The sequence below is a fragment of the Hemicordylus capensis genome, chromosome 3 (assembly GCF_027244095.1).
Source record: "Hemicordylus capensis ecotype Gifberg chromosome 3, rHemCap1.1.pri, whole genome shotgun sequence".
Lineage (NCBI taxonomy): Eukaryota > Metazoa > Chordata > Lepidosauria > Squamata > Cordylidae > Hemicordylus > Hemicordylus capensis.
The window spans coordinates 17,476,571-17,503,011 of record NC_069659.1 but is presented as its reverse complement, the minus strand read 5'-3'; the positions used below and the strand labels follow the sequence as shown (position 1 = coordinate 17,503,011).

General features: G+C 47.4%; 1 protein-coding gene across 7 annotated transcripts in view; it reads left to right on the top strand.

Annotated features, from left to right (window-relative positions):
* The first annotated feature begins 1,970 nt into the window (after nt 1-1,970).
* NOX4 (NADPH oxidase 4) overlaps nt 1,971-26,441 on the top strand; it is a 184,471-nt gene continuing 160,000 nt past the window's right edge. For 5 of the 7 annotated variants that reach the window (XM_053309411.1, XM_053309410.1, XM_053309409.1 and 2 more), the window contains exons 1-4: nt 1,971-2,119; nt 9,569-9,664; nt 22,311-22,421; nt 25,171-25,255. In XM_053309411.1, the coding sequence (XP_053165386.1) occupies nt 2,057-2,119; nt 9,569-9,664; nt 22,311-22,421; nt 25,171-25,255 (355 nt within the window). In that variant the 5' untranslated portion in view covers nt 1,971-2,056. Of the gene's footprint in view, nt 2,120-9,565; nt 9,665-22,310; nt 22,422-25,170; nt 25,256-26,441 lie in introns of those variants that run through there. The other 2 variants (XM_053309412.1, XM_053309414.1) reach the window with 2 other exon arrangements.

Genomic DNA, 26,441 nt, shown 5'->3' with positions numbered 1-26,441 from the left:
CAGTGACTGTCACTTGTAAAATGTGGTTTTATTTATTGCATTTGTACACAGATCTTCTTCTAAGGAGCTTAGGTCCATCATTCCTCCCCCCATTTCATCCTCATAAAAAATCTATAAGGTAGAATAAAAAAATATATCTGGCCCAAGATCATCCAGGATGTTTGATGGGTGGGGGCAATTTGAACCTGGACCTTGCTGGTCCAGGAACTGAAAATATGTTTATATCATGGAGGAAGTAAGATGACAGTAGAAGGAAACATGTAGCAGCTTCCATATATTTAAAAGGATGCAAAAGGAACAGATTTATATTACAAGGAGTGAATTGGGAGGAAATGGCTTGCTAAACTAGTTTTCAGGTGCGAGGGATGGGTGAGGCAGAGAAAGAGGCCAGTCTCCTTCCACAAATCCTTCTCTTCACCCCATGGTCAAAATATTTGGGAATTGTGGAATTTCAGTGTCTTGCAATATCACGATCCCCTATTAAGTCTGTTTGAATGGTGCACATACATTCAATAACAACAAAATTACAGTTGTGTACAGCAATTTCTTTACACAGTAAAGAAACAGGTTTTGTCCTCAACAAGGAATCACAGTTGTAGGGCATGTAAATTATTAAGTTGCCATTGTATTTAAGAAATAAGCATAGCTGATGTACTTCGTTGAGTCGCACATGCACAGATACTAATTTCTAAAAATGGAAAGTGCACCTGAAAGCTGCATCCTCTGACCTGGTATGCACTCCAAGCATGCTCAGGAGACCTTTTGTCTCAAGTGCATGACAAGAAAAAAGTTAGGCTCAACTGTTGCAAAGTTGAGCCTAACTTTTTTCTTGACCAGAGGGTGTGTGTTTGTGTTTAAAGCTGGATGGAGGCACAATTATCAACAGGTGAAGCTTTGGTGCAGCATGAAGCTGCACACTGAAGGGAAGAACTTCCTTGGTTGTTTTGTCTCTCCTGAAATTGTTAAACAGGCAGAAATCCACAATTTGAATTATTTACTGGCCTTCAGGAGAGCCCTTCAAGCCTATCTGTTTGGCCTAGCCCTCCAGGGTTTTTAAATAGTTGTAATTGGTTTTAATGCTTTAACCTGTTTTTCCGGGTTTTTAAATTGTGATTGTTTAATTACCGTTTTATGATGTTTTAATGGTTAATTGTTTTATACTGTTTTATAATTTTTGTTTTCATTGTTAACTGATTCTAATGGTTTTGATTGAATTGTAAACCGCCCTGAGCCATTTCGGAAGGGCGGTATAAAAATCGAATAAATAAATTAATGAAAGGAAAGGAAATGACTCTACCAGGAGGCAAATAAGTCAGTCACAAGCCAAGCTCTGGAATACGAATAGGTTCTGGCCCGGGATGACCCTTAACTCTTGATCACCACCAACGTGTGTGGGGGCGTGGGAACTTTTTTTGGTACACATAGGGGTGGGGAAAAACCTCAGCCCCCAAGATATGTTGCACTCCTAATGGTGAAACAAAATAAATTGTGAAGGTGGGGTGTGTGTGTGTGGGTAGGAACAGAAGAGGCGAAGTGCATTTATGGGTGGGAGGAGAGCCATGCCCCACATATTGGATTTCTGAAACAGAAAGGGGGGGGGAGGTTGGAGGGACATCAAGACACTTTTTGCGGGGGTGGGGGAGAGGTGCTTGCCCACTCCTGCATGCCCCTTCCGGAGCCGCCCTGGTGAACTGTGCGAGGCGCAAAGGGGACCTGCAGCGCCCCGCGACCAAACTTTCTCTGCCCCCCCTTCACCCCCCCCTCCTCGTCCCAGACAAAGGAGCCCGGCGGCGGCGCCACCCTGGAGTTGTCTGCGAGGCTCAGGGAAGGTGGGGAGGAGGGAGGGGCGGCCAGACTTCTCCCCCCGGGGCAGGGGAGGGGGCGTGTGGGAAGAAGAGGAGAGAAAGGGGGGCGGCCGGAAGAAGGCCGGGGAGGGGGAGGCTTGGCTCCAGCGGGCAGCTGAAAAGGAAGAGCCGCTCTGCTCCGGCTGCTGCTGCTGCTGCCCCCTCCGAAGCACAAAGCGGCGGCGCCGGTGGGGACTCCTCCCGGTGGGACCATGGCTCCGCCGCCGTCCTGCAAGAGCTGGCTCGCCAACGAGGGGAGCAAACATCTCCTCCTGGTAAGAGGGATGAGGAGGAAGAGGAGGAGGAGGAGGAGGATGGGGGTGGCGGCACCCGGTGGGATGCACGCTGCTCTTCTGCCCCTCGGAAGCAGCTGGGGTTGGGTGCCTCGGAAAAGGGGAAGCTGGCAGCAGGGCTCCTGAGCATGTGCAGAATAACGTGGGTAGTAGCATTCCTCTCCCAGCCGAGGCTTCAAAGCCCTCTCTTGTTTGCAAAGCGCCTCCTGTCTGCTAGAGCCTTATACTAGGAAATGAAATAAAAGAATGAAGGGGAAGGCAGTCCCTGCCTGCTCTATGCACAGATTTTGCACTTATTACTCACTGCCCCCTTGCCATCCTGCAACAACCCTGTAAGGTAGGTCAGCAATGCAGTCTGGTCCCCATGTTGCACATGGGAGGCTCAGAGAGTGGCTTGCCTAGGACTACCACTGGCAGAGATGAAGATGGAAGCAGGGGTTTCCAGCGAGCCTTCGATCTCCACGGTTGCATTGCACCTACTTAGACTGGCAGTGGCCTTTCCTACCTGAAACTCGGGGATTCTCAGGCTTGGGTCCCCAGGACCACACCTGTGGCTCCCAACCAGGGTTCCTCCAGATGTTGCTGAACTACAACCCCCATCATCCCCAGCCACAATCAGTTGCAGTGGGGAATGATGGGAGTTGTAGTTCAGCAACATCTGTAGTACCACAGATTGAGAACCTCTGGACTTCAGCTTCCACCATCCTTAGCCACAATGGCTTTAACTTTCTCCCAAATGTTGTTGGACTACAACTCCCATCATCTCCAGCCACAAGCAGATAGCTTTAGCTTGGGTCCCCAGTGGTTGGACTATGGCTCCCATCAACCTCAGCCACAATGGCCTTAATTTGAATCTTAAGATGTTGTTGGACTACAACTCCCATCATCCCCAGCCACAATGGCCAAAGACCATTGCACTTGGGGATGATGGGAGTCGTAGTCTAACAACATCTGGGGATCCAAGTTGGACAATCGTTGCTTTAACTGGAGATGTTGAGAATTGAACCTGGGACTATGTATGAATGTATGTATGTATGTATGTATGTAAATGTCACATTTTGCCAGCTTTAAGAAGTTAGACATAACTTTAGGGTAAACTCGAGGCACAGCTATGTTAGAAAGCATGAAACTGCCTCTCATTGAGTCAGTCTTTTGGTCTGTCTAGTCACCTAATGGCACAGCGGGGAAATGACTTGACTAGCAAGCCAGAGGTTGCAGGTTCGAATCCCCACTGGTACACCTATATTGGGCAGCAGTGATATAAGATGATACTGAAAGGCATCATCTCCTACTGTGCGGAAGATGGCAATGGTAAACCCCTCCTGTATTCTACCAAAGACAGGGCTCTGTGGTCGCCAGGAGTCGACACCGACTCAACAGCACACTTTACTTTCGTGCACTTCAGTCTGCTCTCCCTGGCAGAGAGGTTTCCCCCACACCTTCTCCCTGAGATCACTTTAACCGGAGATGCTAATGACTGAAGCAGAGACCTTCTGGATCATGCAAAGCAGGTGCCCTAGCACTGAGCGATGGGCCTTCTCTTCGGTTCCTCTCTGCTAGGCAGACCTCACTTGCAATACTGTGTCCAGTTCTGGACACCTCATTTTATGAAGGACATTGATAAAGTAGAATGGGTTCAAGGGAGGACGATGGAGATGGCGAGGGATCTGGAAGCCAATACCTGTGAGGAGCAGTGGAAGGAGCAGAAGATGAGTCGGAAGATATTCTTGCTGCCTCCCAATACCTGAAGGGCTGTTGCATAGAGGAGGAAGCAGGCTTGTTTTCTGTTGCTGCTGAGGACAGAGCTAGAACCAATGAAGCACATTTAGGCTAGAGAGGGTGCCGGTTTTGTAGCAGCAAGCATGAATTGTCCCCTTTGCTAAGCAGGGTCCACCCTGGTTTGCATTTGAATGGGAGAAATGTGTGAGCTCTGGAAGATATTCCCCTTAGTGGATCGGGTCAGTCTGGGAAGAGCATGTTTGCATGCAGAAGGTCCCAAGTTCCCTCCCTGGCATCTCCAGATAGGGCTGAGAGAGACTCCTGCCTGAAACCTTGGAGAAGTTGCTGCCAGTCTGTGGAGACAATACTGAGCTAGATGGACCAAGGGTCTGACTCAGTGTAAGGCAGCTTCCTATTAGAAGGAACTTCTTAACAGTAAGAGATTTTTGATCGTGGAGCAGCTCACTCATGCAATGGTAAACTCCATCACTGGAGGTTTCCAGGCAGAGGCTGCTTGGCCATTTATCAGGGAAGCTGTAGCCATTCACTGAGCAGAGGGTTGGACTGGAAGACCTGCAAGGTCCCTTCCCACTCAAATATTCTTTGATCCTCCAAAGCTGCCAGACGCCTTCTTATTGAAGAGCCAGAGCCATTGAAAAAATCACAACCAACATGCATAGCATGAGTGCATCTGAGGCTAAAGGGGGCTTTCAGGGCTGGGAGCAAGAATGCTAGGCTAACTTCAGCTACCCTGACACTTTCCCTTTTGGAAACAAAGTACTGCACACATGTTGAATAGGCATATGTGTGCCTATAAGGGTTTGCCAGGCCCTCTTGCCTTGATCAGGGTAATGCACCTGACCATATCATGTGGATAAGTTACCTCTTCTGTTAACTCAGCTGTCATACTTAAAATTAGGATGATTACAGAGTAGAGAAAGGATGGTGGTGGGAGATTCTCCACCTTCATACTAATGAGTGGAATTTAATTGCTTGAGTGACTGTCAGTATGGAAACCAGAGTGGTTGCTATTAGGTCTGTCACCTGATGAAAGAAGCATCAGTCAATTGACTAAAACACATACAACTAATCAATATAAAATTGTGCAGATTTACATAGGCATACAATAATAGTTTTGAAGCAAAAAGTGCCTCCCCCCACCCCCCGGCTTTGGCTGTAGCGAATGCATGCATGTGTTAGGACATCGGCTTGAACATATGAAGTTTCCTTCTCCTGAGTCAAACCATTGGTCCATCTAGTTTGGTATAGACTGTACTTAGGGGCTCCCGACTCTAGGTCCCCAGATGTTGTTGGACTACAACTCCCATCATCCCTTATATTGACACTGTTGGACTACAACTCCCATCATCCCTTATATTGACACTGAGTGACTCACCAGGGCTTCACTTGGGGGTCTTTCCTAGTTCTCTCTGCATATCTCAGTTGGCTTCTTGTATACCTTTTTACACTGAAGGCTAATCCACATGGTACTTGGTCCTCACAGTAAGTAGCTCCCACTTGCTGACTCTGTCTGCCTCACTGTAACATAATGTGGGTGTTTTGAGGGGTAGAATTTCAGTAAGAAAAGTACCAAAAAGAGTTCCGTAGGGATGGCAAGATCCTTGACAAGGACTTAAAGGGCTGCTCTTAGAGTCGGTTCAAATGATCACAAGGCTCTTCATATGATAAGAAGAGAGAGCACCTGTCCTGGTGTCACTGTTGGGGTATCCTTTAATTGCATGAGGGTGGTGATCATCTGAATCATCCCTCTACAGTGCATCGGGACATCCTTCGGTGATGTCAACATGTCCCTGCCCTTATTGCACAAAGAGCTGGATGAATGTTTGAACTGGCTCTTAGATTAAAAAAAAATGTGTTTGAACTGGCTCAAAAAAATCAGTCTGCCACCTCAATTATGTAATATGTATCCCTTTTGACCACTTTTCTGCAAAAAGGGTTTTTAGACAGTAGATAATAGGGATGTGCGAAACGTTTCGGATACAAAACGTTTTGTACCCAAAACAGCCTGTTTCGGGTGTTTTGTAGACAAAACAAAAAACCCATTTTCCAGATCCAAAAGTTTTGTATACAAAACAAAACGTCCCTGTTTCAGCTACAAAACGTTTTGTTGTTTCGGACCTCCATTTTGTGGTGATCTCTGAGTCAGTCTCCATTTTGCGTTTGACATCTCTTTGAATTTCCCACCCTTCCAGCCTTCTGATCAGTGACCTAAATCATGGGCTGACCTGCTGACAATACCCTCCTTGTTCCCCATTGGCTCTTTTGCTTCTTCCCACTCTTTACTGACCCCACATTGGCCAGGGGAAGGGTTGCTAACCCATGGGGTGCTGGGTTCTGCTGTTTCTGTGGTGTTCTGAGTGCAGATTCTCTGGTAGCATATGAGAGTGGATTCTTGTTTTTCACTGAAAATCTCATATGCTACCAGAGAATCTACAATGAACACCTCAGAAACAACAAAACCCAGTACACCACAAGCTTGTGAGTGTGGGGGTGGTTAGCACCTTATATGCACTACACAACCCCTCACTCTGGGCAACCCCAGTGCCCCCAAGTGGAATTATGGGGCTGCTGAAACCTCCATTATTCCCCATGGGAGAAATCTTAAAGACACGTAAACTTCAACAAATCACAAAAGAGCAGCCCTTTGCCCAATTCCTTTGAAATAATTCTGGAAGTTTCCTTGCCCCCATTGGGCACTACCACCCACCACACTCTGCTCTGGGTCATCCCTTTGCCCTTGATTTGAAGCGATACATTTGCTGGAATCCCCATTATTCCCTATGGGAAAATTCTTAAAGATGTGTAAACTTAAAAAAAAATCACAAAAAAAAAAATCAGCCCTTTGACTTATTCCTTTGAAATTTGGGTGGTAGCTTCCACCCATTGGACACTACCACCACCACCCACTCTTTTTGCCCTGGGACCCTTTTTAAAAATCCAAATCGATTTGGATTTGGATTCGGAAAATTTGGCTACAAAACAAAACAGGGCTGATTCGGATTCAGAAAATTTGGGTACAAAACAAAACGGGGATGTTTCGATTCAGATACAAATCGAAACAAGAAAATTCCAAAATGCACACCCCTAGTAGATAATGAAAACATCAACATTAAATCCCAGGCTAACTGTACAAACTAAAAAGCAACCAATCAAATCTGCAAAATTGGAGCAGCCAAAAACCCGAGCAACAGCACACAACAAACCTGGGGAAAGAAAACTAAAGGTGAATGAAATAAAGTGGTTTTAACCAAGTGTTGGGAAAACCAGAGGGCTTCCCTAGAGAAGGAGATCCAAAGACCGGGTGCTGCCACCAAAAAGGCCTTGTCACGCATACCCACCAATTGCATCTCTGCTTGCAGTGGTGCACGGAGCAAGGTCTCTGTTGATGATCTCACTGGATGGCCAGGTGCATTTGGCAAAAGGCAAGCCTTTCCATAAGGACCTCTTGTTCTGGTTACTCAGCTTGTTCCTATACGTATGTTAGAACGCATATAGGAACATAGGAAGCTGCCTTATACCAGGTCAGACCACTGGTCCAGCTAGTTCAGAATTGTCTACACTGACTGGCAGCGGTTCTTCAAGGTTTCAGGAAGGGTTCCTTTCCCAGCTCTACCTGGAGATGCCAAGGCTTGCATTTGGGATGCATTTTCTGAATGCAAAGGAGATGCTCGACCACTGAGCTACAGCTCCATCCGAAAACTGTATGAACTATAACTGTAGCACTGCTGGCAACTGTTTAGCTAACAGCACTGTTCTTACATATTATCTATATATTTAATTCTCCAAGACGTGCCGGGGAAAAATGCGTGGCAAAAATCTCGCAAGAGTTCACGAGCAGGACAGAAAATAGCAATGGCAGCCGGTGGAGCTGCACTGGCGGGCGGAGGTGGCGGGCGGAGCCACACCGGCAGGTAGACGTGGTCGGCGGCAGGAGGTGGCCGACTGGAGGAGGAGGCGGGCAAGCGGGAGAAAATGGGCTGGCGGGAGGAGGCGGCTGGCCGGTGGAGCTGAGCCGCCAGAAGGAGGCAGCTGACCGGTGGGCGCACGGGAGAAAACAGCTGGGCCCAACTAGAGGCACAGATGCTCTGCACATGGGCCCACAAGTTAGTAATACGTATCTTTCTGCTCACTGAGCAAAGAGGTGCCTTTTAAAATGGTGATGATAGAGCAGGCCTGCTCAACTTCGGCCCGCCTGCAGATGTTGGCCTACAATTCCCATAATTCCTGGCTATTGGCTGCTATGACTGAGAATTATGGGAGTTGTAGTCCAAAAACAGCTGGGGGGCCTAAGTTTAGCAGGCCTGTGATAGAGAGTCCAACAACATCTGGAGCAGTAGCGTAGCTAGGGGCCCAGGGGCCCTGTAAGCCCATGTCCCTGGAGGACCTGCTGGATTTTTTTGGTGTGTGTGTGTGTGTGTGCATGCAACCCCACCCACCCCGTGATGCTTCTGCATGTGAGAAAGGGGGTGTGGCCAGAGCCCCAGAAGGGACACTTTGTCTGGCCACAAAGTGGGTGTGGCTAGAGCCCCAGAAGGGACACATGAGCCCTCCAGAGCTCATTTCCCAACTGTGTTTGTTTCTGGGTGCATGTTTTGTTCATTTTCTCCTCTGCTTCCAGCGAGGGAGAGAATAAACAAAGCAACAGCCACCTAATGGCACAGCGGGGAAATGACTTGACTAGCAAGCCAGAGGCTGCCGGTTCGAATCCCCGCTGCTGTGTTTACCAGACTATGGGAAACTCCTATATTGGGCAGCAGCGATATAGGAAAATGCTGAAAGACATCATCTCAGACTGCATGAGGAGGCAATGGTAAAGCCCTCCTGTATTCTACCGAACAGGGCTCTGTGGTCACCAGGAGTCGACACCGACTCGACGGCACACCTTACCTTTAGTCTAACAACATTTGATGCCCCAAGGCTCAGAACCCTTGTAGTAGGGCATGGGGATGAAGCGATTGTGCCAAGGGCTTCATGGGAAAAATGGGTTTGGAGGAGGAATTTAAAGTTGACCCATGGAAATATCAATGGTTGGGGCCATAGCTGAGGATTGGGCTGTAACTCCATGGTAGAGCATCTGCTTTGCATGCAGAAAGTCCCAGGTTCAATCCCTGGCAGCATCTCCAGGTAGGGCTGGGAAAGGATCCTGTCTGAAGCCTTGGAGAGCTGCTGTGAGTCAGAGTATACAATACTGAGCTGGATGGAGCAATGGTCTGACTCAGTATAAAGCGGCCTCTTGTGTTCCTAAGTTTAAGGAAGTGGCTTTAAGCTGAGGAAACCAAACTTTTCTCTTCTTGGTTCCTAATTGGTCTCCTGCTTTGCTGTGTTCTAAAATGATCCCCCGCCCTCTTTATCTGTACATTCTCTCTGTGTGATAAGGGACCCGTGTGTATCCCAAATGCTCCATTAAGTAAAACTGTGTTACAGTGAATCATTGTTGCAATTGGTTAGAAGTTGCACCAAAACACAATCAGCAGGGCCCAGCTGTCTTCTCCCCTGCAACTCCTTCTTATTTGGTGAAGGACTTTTGGCTTTCTGGCTTTCTCATTCAGCTTCAGATTCTCCAGGGAGTCTATTTACTGTCTGTTGTCTCTGATGGGAGGAAATATTGGGAAGTTCTGGTTTTGCACATGAGGTTTCCACTCAGTGTGGATTTTTAAATATGTCTTTTTGGCTCTCTCTCTCCCTGTTCAGCTGCTCTGGCTGTCTCTCAACGTGGGGCTGTTTTGGAAAACCTTCTGGCTATATTTTCGTGAGCCACAGTATTACTATTTGCATCAGATGCTGGGGGTAAGTGCTGAAGTACTGCATTTCTTAAAGATATGGGAATAGGAGGAAGGAAATGGAAAATCTCAACTCTGGGGCTTCTGGATGAGTCACAAAAAGGGAAGGGGGTGGACATTTGGTTGAGGGAAGGGAAAATACGGAGACAAAAGGTTCTGCTTCTGTATCTCAAGGCTATACAACTCCCCCCCCCGCCCGGTGTTGTTGGACTACAACACCCATCACCCCCAGCCACAGTGGCCAATAGGCAAGGATGATGGGAGTTGTAGTCCAACATCCGCAGGAGAACTGAAATTGTGCAGCCCTGCTGTATTTGAATGGGTAGGTGGGGGCCCAGGGGAAGTAGAGCCTCCCTCACACACTGTTCTCTGGCTCCCAGTGCAGGCAACATGTCTACGTAGGAACATCAGGAGCTGCCTTATACTGAGTCAGACCATTGGTCCGTCTAGCTCAGTATTATCTATGCTGACTGGCAGTGCCTCTCCAAGGTTTCAGGCCAGGTACTTTCCCAGCCCTACCTAAGGCAACAAGGATTAGCATGTATCTTAATGAATCCCTTGCTAACTGAGCAAAGAGGCACCTTTTAAAAGTGGTGATTCTCTTTATTTAGCCGGGGGAGAGCAACTGACCCTATCCGTCCCCAGTACAGCATCCCTCCAATGGCTGTTGCTGGTGTCTGTCTTATGTTTCTCTTTTAGATTGTGAGCCCTTTTGGGGGCAGGGAGAACATTTTATTTATTTATTTATATCTGTGTAAATCACTTTGGGAACTTTTATTGAAAAGCTGTATATATAAATATTCGTTGCATTCATAATCAAATACATTTTCTCAATGCTTCCAGTCACCAAACTCCCACTCCCACCTCTCATCTGGCCCTGAGATTTTCTCCTTAAACATGCTTAGGATTGTGTAGAACAGGGCTGCTCAACTTCGGCCCTCCTGCAGATGTTGGCCTACAACTCCCACAATCCCTGGCTATTGGCCACTGTGACTGGGGATTATGGGAGTTGTAGTTTAAAAAAACCCCAACAGCTGCAGGGCCTAAGTTGAGCAGGCCTGGTATAGAACGTTGAATGATCCCCTGTGCAAAGGAAGGCATGGCAGGGGGAATATGCCTGCTGAAACATCACCCCAAATCCTGTTTAAAATTGGCCAAATTGAGCAAATGTCCCTACTGCCTTTATTTATTTATTTATTTATTTGACGTATTTTTATACTGCCCAAAACTTACGTTTATGACCCAAACTGGAGAAGCTGCATCCCTCCCCCTCCCTGCGCACTGGAAGGGACATTTTTGGGGAATGATGCCATTTGTGGATTTGCAAATGGGAATGAAAAGATCTTTCTTCAGGCGCTGTCTTGTCGTCCCTTTAGAGGATGCTTTCTCATTGCATTATAATGATGTCCTCTTTATTTCTCCCTTAAAATATCTTCCAGATGTTCCATGGGTTTGCTTCCCCAGGATAAAATAGATAATAACAAGACCCTTTCACATTCTCCTCTCTAATGTTAGTGCAACCTTTCTACTCCACCCCTACATCATACTACGAGGAAACGGAAATGCTTTGTTACTCCAAGACGATCTTCACATATTACAGGGCAGGCTTTTGAAGCCGTGGGTGAAGGAGCACAAGAGCCCGTGACCTGCTTTGAGGACTGTGGGAGTGAATCGTGGGATTTAAGAATTTGAAAGGATCTTTGCGGTCTTCTAGTCTAACCCCTTGCTCAGTGTGGGAAACTGCTACAGTATAGGGAGCTGCCATATACTGAGTCAGACCATTGGTCTATCTAGCTCAGTATTGTCTTCACAGACTGGCAGCAGCTTCTCCAAGGTTTCAGGCAGGAATCTCTCTCATCCCTATCTTGGAGATGCTGCCAGGGAGGGAACTTGAAACCTTCTGCTCTTCCCAAAGCAGCTCCATCTCCTGAGGGGAATATCTTATTGTGCTCACACTTCTGGTTTCCCATTCATATGCAACCAGGGTGGACCCTGCTTAGCTAAGGCGACAAGTCATGCTTGCTGCCACAACACCAGCTCTCCTTTCCCTGACAGGTGACTGTCCAGCCTCTGGCTGAAAACCTTCAGCAAAGGAATGCTGATGGACTACAACTCCCATCATCCCCAGCCACAATGTGTTGTAGCTGAGGATGATGGGAGTTGTAGTTCAGCAACATCTAGAGGACCATAGGTTGGGAACCCCTGTTCTGTGACAGCCTTTAGATATTTGAAGATGGCTATCATCTCTCCTGTCTAAACATACCCAGCTCCTTCAACCACTCCTCTTTGGACAGTTTCCAGACCTTTCACCATCTTTGTTGGGAGAGCTGGGCTTGTGGTAGCAAGCATGCCTTGTCCCCTTAGCTAAGCAGGGCCTGCCCTGCTTGCATATGAATGGGAGTCTAGAAGTGTGAGCACTACAAGATATTTCCCTTAGGAGATGGAGCCGCTCTGGGAAGAGCATCTGAGGTTCCAAGTTCCCTCCCTGACAGCGTCTCCAAGTTAGGGCTGAGAGAGATTCCTGCCTGCAACCTTGGAGAAGCCGCTGCCAGTCTGTGTAGACAATACTGAGCTCGATGAACCAATGGTCTGACTCAGTATATGGCAGCTTCCTATGTTCCTGTGTTGTTGCCCTCCTCTAGACCCATTTCAATCCCATAGGAACAAAAAAAGTTAAAGCTGTCCAAAGATTCCCAACAGTAGCAAACTATACAGGTAAACTATGTGATGTAATGGTTAGTGTGTCCGATTAGCCTGGAGAAACCTGAATTCAAAGAGACCTGCTCAGCCATGAAACTCCCTTGGTGACCTTTGGCCAGTCACTCACGCTCTTTCAGGGTTGTTGTGAGAATAAAAGTGGGAGAGCCATGTATGGATCGACCCAGAGCTCCTTGAATGTAGGAACATAAGAACATAGGAAGCTGCCTTATGTTGAATCAGACTCTTGGTCCATCTAGCTCAGCACTGTCTACCCAGCCTGGCAGCGGTTTCTCCAAGGCCAATGGTGCATGACTCAAATGCTCCAGTTGGCTAGCACCAACCATGATATGGTGCTCAGAGGCTGAGGTCAGTTCTCAGTGCACTGTTACATTAAAATTAATTATTAGGAATGTTAAATCAATTATTAGCTGCTGGTGGATCTCTCCCCACCCCCTTGTCAAGAGACCCACATCTTCAACTCAGGATAAGGGCCATAAAATAGGCCCCGTGCCTGCTCAGTCTGTGGGGCAAATGTCACGTCCTCTTCTCTCCTTAAATTGCTGTTGCTTTCAGGTTGCCCACGCTTGCACCCAGCCAGCAAATGAAGCAATTGCCTGCTAGGAGCATGAGGCTCACCCCTCTTCTCCCTGGTTGGTGTTTCACTTAATACAAACAAACAAACAAATAAACAAACAAACAAACAAACTAGCAACTTTATTTGTTAGCCGCCACATAACAAATTGTTCTCTGGGCAGCTCACAACAGAGGATTAAAACATACAATAAATACACATAACACATTAGACCATAACAGACAAAAAACAGTATAAAGAAAATATAAAATACAATACAAAATAGCTTACAAACTCATTTTAAAATTAGTTAAAAATCGGAACATGTCTGAAAAAGGTCTTTACCTGGCATCTAAAAGAACAAAGTGATGAAGCCAGGCAAGCCTCACTGAGGAGGCTATTCATAAACAGGGTGTAAGCACCGAAAAGGCCCTCTCCCTGGTAGCCACCTGCCTCACCTCGTTTGGCAGGGGCACCCGGAGTAGGGCCTCTGAAGAAGATCTTAAAGTACGGGTAGGGACATATGGGGCAAGACGCTCTATCAAGTAACCTGGTCCTAAGCCATTTAGGGCTTTAAATGTCAAAACCAACACTATGAATTGGGCCCAGAAACGGACTGGGAGCCAGTGCAGCTGATGAAGCACTAGCGTAATATGATCAAAATGTCCAGTCCCAATTAACAATCTTGCAGCTCTGTTTTCTACCAGCTGCAGTTTCCAGGCTGGTTTCAAAGGCAGCCCCATGTACAGCGTATTGCAGTAATCTAAGTGAGAGGTTACCAGAGCATGAGTAACTGTGGCCAAGCTATCTCTGTCCTGGTAAAGTCACAGTTGGCATATCAGCCAAAGCTGATAAAAGGCGCTCCAGGCCACAGAGCCTCTAGTAACAATGCTGGATCAATGAGCACCCCCAGATTGCGAATCTGGTCCTTCAGGGGGAGTGCAACCCCATCTAGAACAGGCTGAACATCATTCACCCAGGCAGAGGAACCACCAACCAACAGTACTTCAGTCTTGTCTGGATTGAGTCTCAGCTTATTCACCCTCATCCAGTCCATTACTGCATCCAAGCACCAATTCAGGACAGTCATCACTTCACCTGCGTCTGATGAAAAAGAGAGATACAACTGAGTGTCATCTGCATATTGATGATACCTCAAGCCAAATCTCTGGATGACCTCTCACAGCGGCTTCATGTAGAGGTTAAACAGCATAGGGGAAAGAATTGAACCTTGTGGAACCCCATAGCATAACTGCCAAGGGGTTGTGCCGTAATTCCCTAGCACCACCTTTTGGGAACGGGCCTCAAGGTGGAACCTTGAGTGGAACCACCCCCAAGCAGTGCCTCCCACACCCAACTCCACCAGCCTATTTAAATATAAATATAAATATATATAAATATATATATATATACACACACACACACACACAATGGTCAATTGTATCAAAAGCTGCTCAGAGATCCAAGAGAATTAACAGGGTTGTAATCCCCTGTCTCTCTCTCTCTCGACATAGGTCACCCCACAGGGTGACCAAAGCACTTTCTGTTCCAAAGTCGGGCCTGAAGCCTGATTGAAATTGATCTAGATAGTCCATTTCCTCCAAGAGTGTCTGGAGCTGGTGAGCCATGACATGCTCAAGCACCTTGCCCAGGAAGGGAATATTGGTCACAGGCCTATAGTTGTTTATATCCTCTGGATCCAGACTGGGTTTCTTTAGGAGTGGTCGAATAATATCTTGCTTCAATGAAGCTGGGACCACTTCCTCTCAATGAGGCATTTAGAACCTGCTGGACACAGCTAAAAATTCCCTCCTTACTAGATTTAATAAGCCTTGAAGGGCAAGGGTTGAACATGCACATGGTTGGCCGAACCCATCTAAACACCTTGTCCACATCCTCAGGGACCAATCATTGAAACTCCTCCAGCAAAACTAGGGCAGGCCTTTCTCAGGGCACCTCTCCCAAGGATCCTACCTCAGCCATAGTATCCCAATCATGGTGAAGAAAGGAGAGCTGGTCTTGTGGTAGCAAGCATGACTTGTCCCCATAGCTAAGCAGGGTCCACCCTGGTTGCATATGAATGGGAGACTTGATGTGTGAGCATTGTAAGATATTCCCCTCAGGGGATGGAACCGCTCTGGGAAGTGCAGAAGGTTTCAAGTTCCCTCCCTGGCTTCTCCAAGATAGGGCTGAGAGAGATTCCTGCCTGCAACCTTGGAGAAACCACTGCCAGTTTGTGAAGGCAATACTGAGCTAGATAGACCAATGGTCTGACTCAGTATATGGCAGTTTCCTATGTTCCTATGTGAATGTGAGCAACTTTACCCTCAAATTGCAGATGCACCACAGCATGCTACTGAGGGTCCTAGTACATCCTGCCCAGGATCAGATTTCAAAAGGCCTCTCACCACCTAGAAGAGCCCTCCTAGACGACACTGAGAGGATGCAATGGTGGATGAAAAAGAGAATGTCTTCTGTTCCATCACTGCCACAGAGTAGGCTCGATAATGAACCCTAACCTGTGTTTGCGCAGACTCACCCCGCGTTTTCCTCCACTTATGCTCCAGCCATCTCCCAGCTTGCTTCATTGCCCTCAGATCAGGTGTATACCAAGGAGCTGCACAGGCTCTGCTCTGTGGGAGATGGCACTTGGGGGAAATCCTGTTGACTGCTCGAGCCGCCTCTCCATTCCAGAGAACAACTAGAGCTTAGGCAGGAATGCCTGCCCTACCAGCTGGAAAATACCCTCCAGGGCATGGAAAGGAAGCAACAGCAAGAGAGAGGGCAGGCCTTCACCTCTTGCCTGTGGGCTTCCCAGGAGGCATCTGCTGGGCCACTGTGTGAAACAGGATGCTGGACTGGATGGGCCTTGGGCCTGATCCAGCAGGGCTGTTCTCATGAGAATCACTAGATGCTGTTTTGTTTTGTTTTGAAGTCAGATTATTCAAACATTCAGATACACCCTACACACAGTCTCAAATAGTACAGTTATTCTGGGGTTGCCTCACTGGATTTTTCTAATGGTGTGTTTCAGCTCTGGTACATAGGCAGCTGCTCTCTACTGAGTCAGCAAGAAAAAACACACAGGAGGATGTGTCCTTGATCCAAAGCCCAAAATCAACTATTACAAATAAATCAAGGGTCAATTATACATAAATGCCATGTAATCTATTTATTAGTTTTCTTACAAAGATCAATAAACTTCAGCTTGAGAGAGAAAATATTCACAATAGCCCACAGTGTCAACTGCAATATTGTAATACTGATATATATCAACTGTTTTTGGTGAAGTCTCTTCGAAATTACAACATGCAGTTTCTCCATCCTATCTATCTATCTATCTATCTATCTATCTATCTATCTATCTATCTATCTATTAAAATTTTCTTATATACTGCCTCCTCCTTCTAGGATCATCATAGGTGCAAAATCTAGCCAATGACAGATAATATGCTTTTGTATATTTGATGATCCTGGAAGCAATTGGATGGAGAAACTACATATTGTAATTTTAGAGAGACTTTTATTGAAAATAGTTGATATATATTACTCTACTGAGTCAGACCATTGCTCCATCGAGCTCAGTCCTGTCTGCACGGGCTGGCAGCAGCACTCCAGGGTTTCATGCAGGAGTCTTTCCTAGCCCTTTCTGGAAATGCCAGGGATTGAAGCTGGGACCTTCTGAATGCCAGTTCGTTGCTCTACTACTGAGCTGCGGCCCCACCTCGGAGCCTCTGGAAAGCTTGCATGCCTGCTGAATGCCTCACGTTGATCGTTGATCGGATGAGCAGAGCTGCTGCAAATGCCATTTAAATATCTTTCGCAACCACATTTGCAGGATTGCTTGGTAGCTCGTGGGTGGTGCAGACATGTGCTTGGATGCTGGGAATGTTGCACTCATCCAGGACGTGTACACTAGCAGTTGCTGGAGGAGGTGTTGGCCTCGCCACTCAGCTCTTTGCACTCACCCAGCCAGGTGCTCTGCTTATACAGCCATGTGCCCTCAGCTGGCTGTTGGAAAGCACAACTGGAAGGACAGGAAGCCAGGCCCCCTAGCTGGAGATGTGGGCATGCCCTGTCAGCTCTATTCAGGACACCTCCCTGAATGTTTATAGGAACATAGGAAACTGCTGTATCCTGAGTCTGACCATTGGTCTATCTAGTTCAGTATTGTCTTCACAGACTGGCAGCGGCTTCTCCAAGGTTGCAGACAGGAATCTCTCTCAGCCCTATCTTGGAGAAGCCAGGGAGGGAACTTGGAACCTTCTGCTCTTCCCAGAGCGGCTCCATCCCCTGAAGGGAATATCTCGCAGTGCTTACACTTCTAGTCTCCCATTCAAATGCTAACCAGGGCAGACTCTGCTTAGCTATGGGGACAAGTCATGCTCGCTAGCACAAGACCAGCTCTCCTCTCCACTATCATTAATAAAGCTGTGTAGCCTTTTCACTTGCCAGAGAGCAAATGTGCAGGTAGTTATTCTACACAGTTACAGGAGGGCTCATAGTTCATAGGTGGAGCACATCCTTTTATGTAAGAGGCCTTACCCATGTACTTGTTTACTTAAGTTGGGGAATCCCAACCTTGGATTCCTGGATGCTGGTCTTGTGCTAGCAAGCATGACTTGTCCCCTTTGCTAAGCAGGATCTGCCCTGGTCGCATATAAATGAATGAGAGACTACATGTCAGCACTGTAAGATATTCCGCTTTGGAGATGGAGCTGCTCTGGGAAGAGCATCTGAGGTTCCAAGTTCCCTCCCTGGCAGCATCTCCAGGAGAGGGCTGAGAGAGATTCCTGCCTGCAGCCTTGGAGAAGCTGCTGCCAGTCTGTGTAGACAGTACTGAGCTAAGTGGGCCAATGGTCTGACTCGGTATAAGGCAGGTTCCTCTGTTCCTACGATGTTGTTGGACTACAACTCCCATCAACCCCAGGCACAATGGACTTTGGCTGTTGTGGCCAGGAATGATAGGAGCTATTGTCCAATAACATAAAGTGACTCAAGATTGGGAAACCCTGACTTAAGGAATTTACATCTCATTCCTCATACAGAGTGGCTCACAAATAAAATGTTTTAAATAATTACAATAAAGCATGCTCCATAAAAAAACAGATAAAATATAATAAGCAACCAGAGATAGAGAACCAGCAGTTAAGAACATACCAGGGACCACAAGTTAAAGGGAAAATGATGTGTGAAATAAAAATATTTTAAAGTTCTTTAAATAGAATAGTGAGTGTTGTTCCGAACTCACTAGGAGAAGAGTTTCAGAACTATGGGACCGCTACCGAGAAGGACCTGTCTCTGGTATCCATCAAACAGATCCCAGGTAATGGTAGACCAGAGAGCAGGTTCTTGGTGGCAGATCTCAGTGGCAGGCTGATATGAGAGCAAGCAGTTCTTAAGGTAACTTTGTCCAAAGGACGTAAAGGACCTTTAAGAGTTAAATTGGCATCTGACTTGGTCTCTAGCATCTCCAGTCAAAGAAAGTTAGGTATGGATGGAAAGTGGTGCTTCTTGAGATGCTGGGAAGCCACTTCTGGTAGACAAGCACCAGGTTAGTTGTACTGAATGAGATCATTGGCCCAATCCTGGTCTTGTATGTTCCTGTTTAAGTTGTAAATTGCCTTGAGCATTTTGGCAGAACTGCAGCATTAGGGTTGGGCACTTATTGATTGATTTGACTGAGTGATTAGTTTTTCAGTTTCTGTACCACCTTTCATAAGATATCCCAAGGTTGTTTACGAGAGTTAAAATATAACTACACTGCATAATAATCACAATAAAACATTAAAATCAGTTAAAACCATAGAAACCATAGGTAAAGGTAAAGTGTGCCATCAATTCGATTTTGACCCCTGGCGCCCACAGAGCCCTGTGGTTGTCTTTGTTAGAATACAGGAGGGGTTTACCATTGCCTCCTCCTGCGCAGTATGAGATGATGCCTTTCAGCATCTTTCTGTATTGCTGCTCCCCGATATAGTGGCAAAAAAGCGGGATGCACAGCTATTAGGAGAAATAGGATAGAAAAACACCATGCAAAGGTAATAGCTCAGGGACCATAAAAATACTGTAGGTAGCGGAGACACTACTGTAACTGCAAATATATCCACAAATCTGAGTGGAGGAAAAGAGACAAGGCACGTATGTGAAGCAAATGCAAAATGCTATATTATGAATAAAGGTAATGAAGTCATACCAATCAATAATCTAGAACACTAGAACAAGTGACCAAAGTCTACCAAATCATTCTACACATGCACATATCCGAATATTTTGAATCTGCTAGTGAGTGAATAATCATAACAAAGAGTGAGTCTACATATGAACTAACACCTGCATATACTACAAATTAGTGTATATAAATCCATATAAGTCCATATAAAGGTAAAGGTAAAGTGTGCCGTCAATTCGATTTCGACTCCTGGTGCCCACAGAGCCCTGTGGTTTTCTTTGGTAGAATACAGGAGGGGTTTACCATTGCCTCCTCCTGCGCAGTATGAGATGATGCCTTTCAGCATCTTTCTATATTGCTGCTGCCCGATCTAGTACCATAAAGCACTGAAATTGATTGATTAAGTGCCGTCAAGTTGGTGTCGACTCTTAGCGACCACACAGGTAGATTCTCTCCAGGATTATCTGTCTCCAACTTGGCCTTTAAGGTCCCTCAGTGGTGCACTCATTGCACTTGTAATCGAGTCCATCCACCTTGCTGTTGGTCGTCCTCTTCTTCTCTTGCCTTTCCACAGCATGATGGACTTCTCAAGGAAGCTGGGTCTTCGCATAATGTGTCTTAAGTACGATCTTTTGGGCCTGGTCACTTGTGCCTCGAGTGAAAATTCTGGATTGATTCCCTCTCTGGCATCTCCAAGTTCCCTCCCTGGCAGCATCTCAAAGATAGGGCTGAGAGAGATTCCTGCCTGCAACCTTGGAGAAGCTGCTGTCAGTCTGTGTAGACAATACTGAGCTAGATAGACCAATGATCTGACTCACTATAAGGCAGCTTATAAAACACCAAAACCCAACCATTAAAAAAATAAAAATAAATGACAGAATAGCAGAGGAGCTAAGAAACCTGGAAACCCCTAAGGGGTAAAAGCCTGAACAAATAAATAAGACACAATACCAAACTCCAGAATCCATCAGAACCCTTATAACGGGGCAAAGAGGCACCTTTCAAGTGGTGATTCACTTTGTATTAAGAAGGGGGAGACCAACTGTCCCTATTCAACCCCAGCACAGCACCCTTTCAGTGGCTGTTGCAGGTGTCTGCCTTGTGTTTCTGTTTAGATTATGATCCCTTTGGGGACAGGGAACCATCTTCCTCTTATTATCATCATTTTTTATGTAAACCCCTTTGCAAGCTTTTGTAGAAAAGTGGTGTATAAATAGCAAGGTAAAGTGTGCTGTCGATTTGATGTCGACTCCTGGCGACCACAGAGCTCTGTGGTTGTTTTTGGTAGAATACTGTCATGGTGCAGACTTCTGACTCAGAAGAGTCAGAGGAGGAACGGGAGGATTCGCATGCTAGTGAGGGCTCAGAGGCACAGCAACAGGTTTTGGCAGGGAGACCAGACTCTGGAGCTGAGGAATTGGAACAGCTGCCAGACATGAATCCTGATCAGGAGCAGGCTGATCAGGAGGAGGCTGAGATTTCACCTGTCTTGAGAAGACGTCTCAAAAGGAAAGCTCAGTGGGAGACACGCAGGCGCAGGAGATCACAAGAGAGGAAGCAGAAGTGCTGACTCAGGGAAGCCTGATTGGCTGCTGGTTCTCTTGAGCCATATATCAAGCAGTCTGTGATTTCCACCGGTGCTGTTAGCAACTTTTGCTGACCACGGACTGTGTTTTATTTTGAATTCTCAACTTTTCCCAGTTCCAGTTTGCCCTTGTTCTGTTCTTTCCTGCTCTGTGTTCTTGCTCCGTTAATTCCTTGCTCCGGTGTCCTTGTTCTTTTTCATTCCTTGCTATGTTGTTTTCTTTTCAGTTATTACTCAGTTATTGCTAGAGGGGGGTACCTAGTTCAGTGCAGGGGACTCGATTCATTTACTATTTTCTTTGTGAGCCTTTTGTTTCCCTTTGCTGCTACTTTCTGTTAACGCACAGGAGGAGTGCTGAAGTGGGTTGTAAATCCTATTGGGTTAGCCAAGATAACTGATTTACGATAAATACAGGTGGGGGGCGGGTGGTTACCATTGACTCCTCTCACACATTATGAGATGATGCCTTTCAGCATCTTCCTATATTGCTGCTGCCTGATATAGTCTGGGAAACATAACAACAGAGATTCGAACCGGCAACCACTGGCTTGCTAGTCAAGTCATTTCCCTGCTGCGCCATTAGGTAGCAGTGTATAAATAGTAGCAGCCCTTGACATGTACCCTTAGACTTGCCCAATGCAAGACTTGCCCAATGCATCTAGCTCCAGGCCTGACAGGAAATGCCCCAGAAAGTAGCAGATATCTTCCTCCTTTGTCCCATCCCAAAACACTAAAAATAAGTGCTAGAAGATAGGGGTATGTATGGAACCGGCTGGCCTGGTTTAGTTCGGGTGTGATCTGCACTCGAACCTGACCCGGCCAGTTCGGTCCGGCACCCCTCAAACTCCCCCCTGGTACGGTCTGGTGCGGGGGGGGGGGAGGTTTGTGAATTTTTTTTCTTTAGCTGTAGTCCCTTTGGGGGGCTCCCTAAACGCCACGGGGGTGTCTGCAAAGGTTCCCCCTCCCCCTGCCTGCCTCCTATCTCACCCCCACAGCCCATCCCGGGCTGATTTTTGGCCCATTTGTGCCGGTAAAGATTGGTGTGGTGGCCATTTTGGAGGCTGCCGCACATGCTCAAATGGACTCTGTGAGGCCTGGCACGGCCTAGGGCCTCATAGGGACCATTTGACCATGCACGATAGCCATTTTGTTTTCAGCAGGGGTGAGATAGGAGCCTGGCACGGGGAGGAGGAACCTTTGCAGACACAGACACACACACACACACACACCCGCAGCCTTTAGGAAACCCCCCGGAGGAGCTACAGGTAAAGAAAAAAAATTAATTAAAAAAAATTCGCAGACGGGGGGGGTTGGTCTAGCTGAACTGGGGGGGGGGGCGTTTGGTTCTAACCCAAACCCCCGAATTGAACCACTGAACCCCCCAAACCAGTTTGCACATCCCTACTAGAAGAAGCCTGTATGGCTTGTGATCTACCAAGCTAAATGCAGCTCTGCAGCTTTGTTTGGCAACTGGCCATGGGTTCAGAAATACTCATTTTCCTGCTCGATGGGACAAGCATTGCGAAGCATGTCTAGGTTACAGGACATGACAAGTGACCTGTGTTTGCTTTGGTGAGTCAGCAACGTGCACAGACCTGAGTGTAACCCTTGCTGTTTTTGTTCAGCTAGGATTGTGCCTCAGCAGAGCTTCTGCATCTGTCCTCAACCTCAACTGCAGCCTGGTCCTTTTGCCAATGTGCCGGATTCTCCTGGCCTTCCTCCGAGGGTCTCGAAAGGTAAGAGATAACTGTCTCAATGTAGCTCACTAACACGGAGCATATGGGAGGCTCATGGTGGTGGACCTTAGCTTGCAATGCATTGTGGGATGTGTGCAGTTCTTCAGATTTTGATTCGTGAGAATAGCTTCTGTGTCTTTTTAGACTGTGAGCCCTTTGGGGACAGAGAACCATCTTCTTCTTATTATTTTATTTTATATCTTTTCAAAAATTCCCCAGGAGTTCTGAGGCTGCAACCTTAGAAAAGGCTACGAGGTGATTTGCATGATCAGGCGAAATTGGGTTAAGGGAGCCTAGCCCGATCTCGCCCGCGCCTGAGAACCACCGGGCTCGCAGCCAAGCCTGGTCTCACCAGTAGGGGTGTGCATGGAACCGTGGAGCTGTGGTCCGGCACTGGGGTGGGGAGTTTCTTTAAGGGTGGGGGAGGGTTTACTTACCCCTCCCACCGCTTTTCCCCCTCCTGCGCTCATATTTCCTTGAGTAATTGGGGCGGCAGGATACCTCCCTGCCGCCCTTTGCCCCGCTTGGTGGGCAGTGCAAAAGGCTCTAAGAAGCCTTTTGTGTGCGCGCACATATTTTCTTGAGTAAACGGAGCGGCAGGATACCTCCCTGCTGCCCCTTCTTCTGCTTTGCTGTAAAAGGCTTATTAGAAGCCTCCTAATAAGCCTTTTGCAGCATAGGGGAAGAAGGGGCGGCAGGAAGGTATCCTGCCACCCCGTTTACTCAAGAAAATACATGTGTGCACGCACAAAAGGCTTCTTAAAGCCTTTTGCACATCCGCCAAGTGGGCGAAGGGGCAGCAGGGAGGTATCCTGCTGCCCCAATTACTCAAGAAAATATGGGCGCCAGAGGGGGGGAAGCGGCGGGAGGGGTAAGTAAACCCTCCCCTGCCCTTAAGGGGACCCCCCACCCTGAACCACCCGAATCTGAACCGCCCATGTCTGGACCGGTCCGGAGGCCTGTAGAATGGCCTCCGGACCGGTCTGGGCACATCACTACTCACCAAAGCAGATAAACCGCTAAAGTTATCTTCCCCTAAGCTCAGGTTAGCAGAGTGAGCGTTCCACTAACCCGGGCTTTCAGATCGTGTGTTGCCATGACGTGGCTCCATGGCGTGGAAACTCACGAGTAGACCCCCGACCAGGAGGCTAAATAGCAGCCTCCCAGCCCGGGGGGTCTCTCCAGCATGCCCTGCGTGCTCACTCAGGGCATGCTGAAACTTCTGGGGACCGTGCGGCCCCCGATCCCCGCACCCCCTCCGGCTCCATGATGGAGCCGGCAGTCATGTGGGCACCCGATCCGTCTGCCCAGGGCCCTGCGGGCGCTTGTGTGCGGGGAAAGCGGGCTAAGCCCATTCTCCCCGCTTAACCCCATCTGGCAGTTCCCTCTGATTGTGGGAACCGCCTCTACAGTTCCCAGGAGCATTGACACCATTTCTGAATCCCACATTGTGGTTAAGTCACTTGACAAAAGGTTGTAAATATTCCAGGCCATAAAAACTAGGTTCTGGAAAAAAACCCTGGGAGAGGCCTAGCAGAGAATGAATGAATGCCTACAGATAAATTGTATGATACAGGGTTCCTCGGACAGTACTATTTCAGACTGCAGATGGGTAATTAGCATATTTGAATGCTCCCCCATGTAAAAACCTCACTGTGCATAGAAAATGGGCATATAAGGGGGAAGACTAGACTAGAACTTTCTGCCCGACAGGAAATATCTGATGCATGGGCAGAATTTAGACTAACAGCAACAAACACCTTTGAATTTAGACAAACACCTGCAACCAGAATGGATAAAGTCCTGGGAACATTGCTCTCTGCTGTATCTCGTGTCCGTCCATCTCTCCAACTGAGCCCTTAGACAAACTCTTACAGTCATCCCCCTCCAACCTGGTCTTGTGGTAGCAAGCATGACTTGTCCCCATAGCTAAGCAGGGTCTGCCCTGGTTGCATCTGAATGGGAGACTTGATGTGTGAGCACTGCAAGATATTCCCCTCAGGGGATGAAGCCGCTCTGAGAAGAGCAGAAGGTTTCAAGTTCCCTCCCTGGCTTCTCCAAGGTAGGGCTGAGAGAGATTCCAGCCTGCAACCTTGGAGAAGCCGCTGCCAGTCTGTGAAGACAATACTGAGCTAGATAGGCCAATGGTCCGACTCAGTATATGGCAGCTTCCTATGTTCCTATGTGCCTAAATGTTCTGTTCCAGCAAAACCCCGCGGTTGGCAAATACGTAGTTGGCAAGCCATTGAAATGAATGGGAAACAGGGGTTAGGGGGAACTGAGATTGTGAAAAGATGCCTCCCCCCCCCCCCGAAAAAATTAAAATAATCAGTAAAAATCCAGCACAATCCCTTATTATTGCCAAGAGCTTGATTTTAACTCTTAATTTGTTTTAATTTTTTTTTCATGCTGTAAACATGAAATACAATACATGTATACAAACAAACAAACAAGAGTCACCCAGAGGAATGAACAGATTGAGCCTTTGGAATTTTTTTTGAACCACCCCAAATCACTGAAAGGCACTTTAAATCCCGAGAAGTGGGCAAGGGTCAGGAAGAGAAATGAGCAGATTGAATCTTGGAACCCCCCCAAAATCACTTAAAAAAAACAAAAACCCTTGCCAACTGCAGACACTCCGGTCACAGTTGGTGAGACCGGACACAATTTCCCGCAAAAGTGTGGTTGGCTAGGGATGACTGTAATTCCCTTTTATATACGAAATGGGTTAATGTTCCTCTTTCTCCAGGTGACCAGCCGGAAAACCAGGAGGCTCTTGGATAAAAGCAAAACGTTCCATGTAACTTGCGGTGTTACAGTTTGCGTCTTTTCAGGTATGGTCAGAAACACCAGCTGTCTGTGTGAAGGGCATTAAACATTATGAGTGGTCTTTGGTTTTTCTTTAGCAGTTCATGTGGGAGTCACCTTGTTCTGGGAGTCTTCCTATAAACCTGTGAGTGATTTCTCACACAATGGGGCTAGTCTCACGATGAACAAAAATCGGGCTAGGAGAGCCTAGCCCGATTTTTGTTAATCGTAAGAACCACCGGGCTTGCAAGCGAGACCGGTGGTTCTTGAGCGGCTAACCCGCTCAAGTAGCCTGCCCCTTAGCCTGGGTTTGTGGAGCGAGCGCTTTGCAAACCCAGGCTATCTGCTCGTGAGTAGCAGCGGCGCGGCTCCATGGCTACTCACGAGTAGACCCCCGACCGGGAGGCGTAAAGCCACCTCCCAGCACCAGGGGTCTCCCCAGTATGCCCTGCACACATGCATAGGGCATACTGGGGCTTCTGGGGGCTGTGCGATCCCCGGTCCCCCCAGCCCTCGCCGGCTCCATCACAGAGCCAGCAACCGTGTGGGCGGCCGATCTGGCCACCCAGGGCTCCCTGCTCGGTCATCTGCGGGGAGAGCGGGTTAATCCTGCTCTCCCCGCAGTTTGGCAGAAAGTGGGTCTCACAGATCGTAAGACCCACCTCAATGTGAGTATCATGGAAGAGAAGGCTACATCTCGATATGTGACAGTCCAGCCTCTTCAGGGTTGTCTTTTATTTCTTATAGAACCTTCTGTTGAAAGCTCATTGGTATGACCAATATTGGATCAAGCAGAGCCCATTTTACCAAAAGATGCATAGATGCCAGTTCTTTGAAGGCTCTTGGACAGAAATGGTTCTTTGTGGCTGATGTCTGTCAGATGTCAGCCCTGTTCACATATTCAATAGTTAGCCCTGTTGAAATAAGAGCCTCCCCGTCTCGGGCAATTTTTAAAAAGTCTCTGAAGACATAAAAAGGCACTGAAGAACAATAGTACATCCACTGGTCACCTCCAGACCTGACTACTGCAATGCACTCTATGTGGGACTGCCTTTGTATGTAGTCCGAAAACTGCAGTTGGTACAGAATATGGCAGCCAGGTTGGTCTCTGGGTCATCTTGGAGAGACCATATAACTCCTGAATTGAAGGAGCTACACTGGTTGCTGATAAGTTTCCAGGCAAAATACAAAGTCTTGGTTTTAACCTCAAAG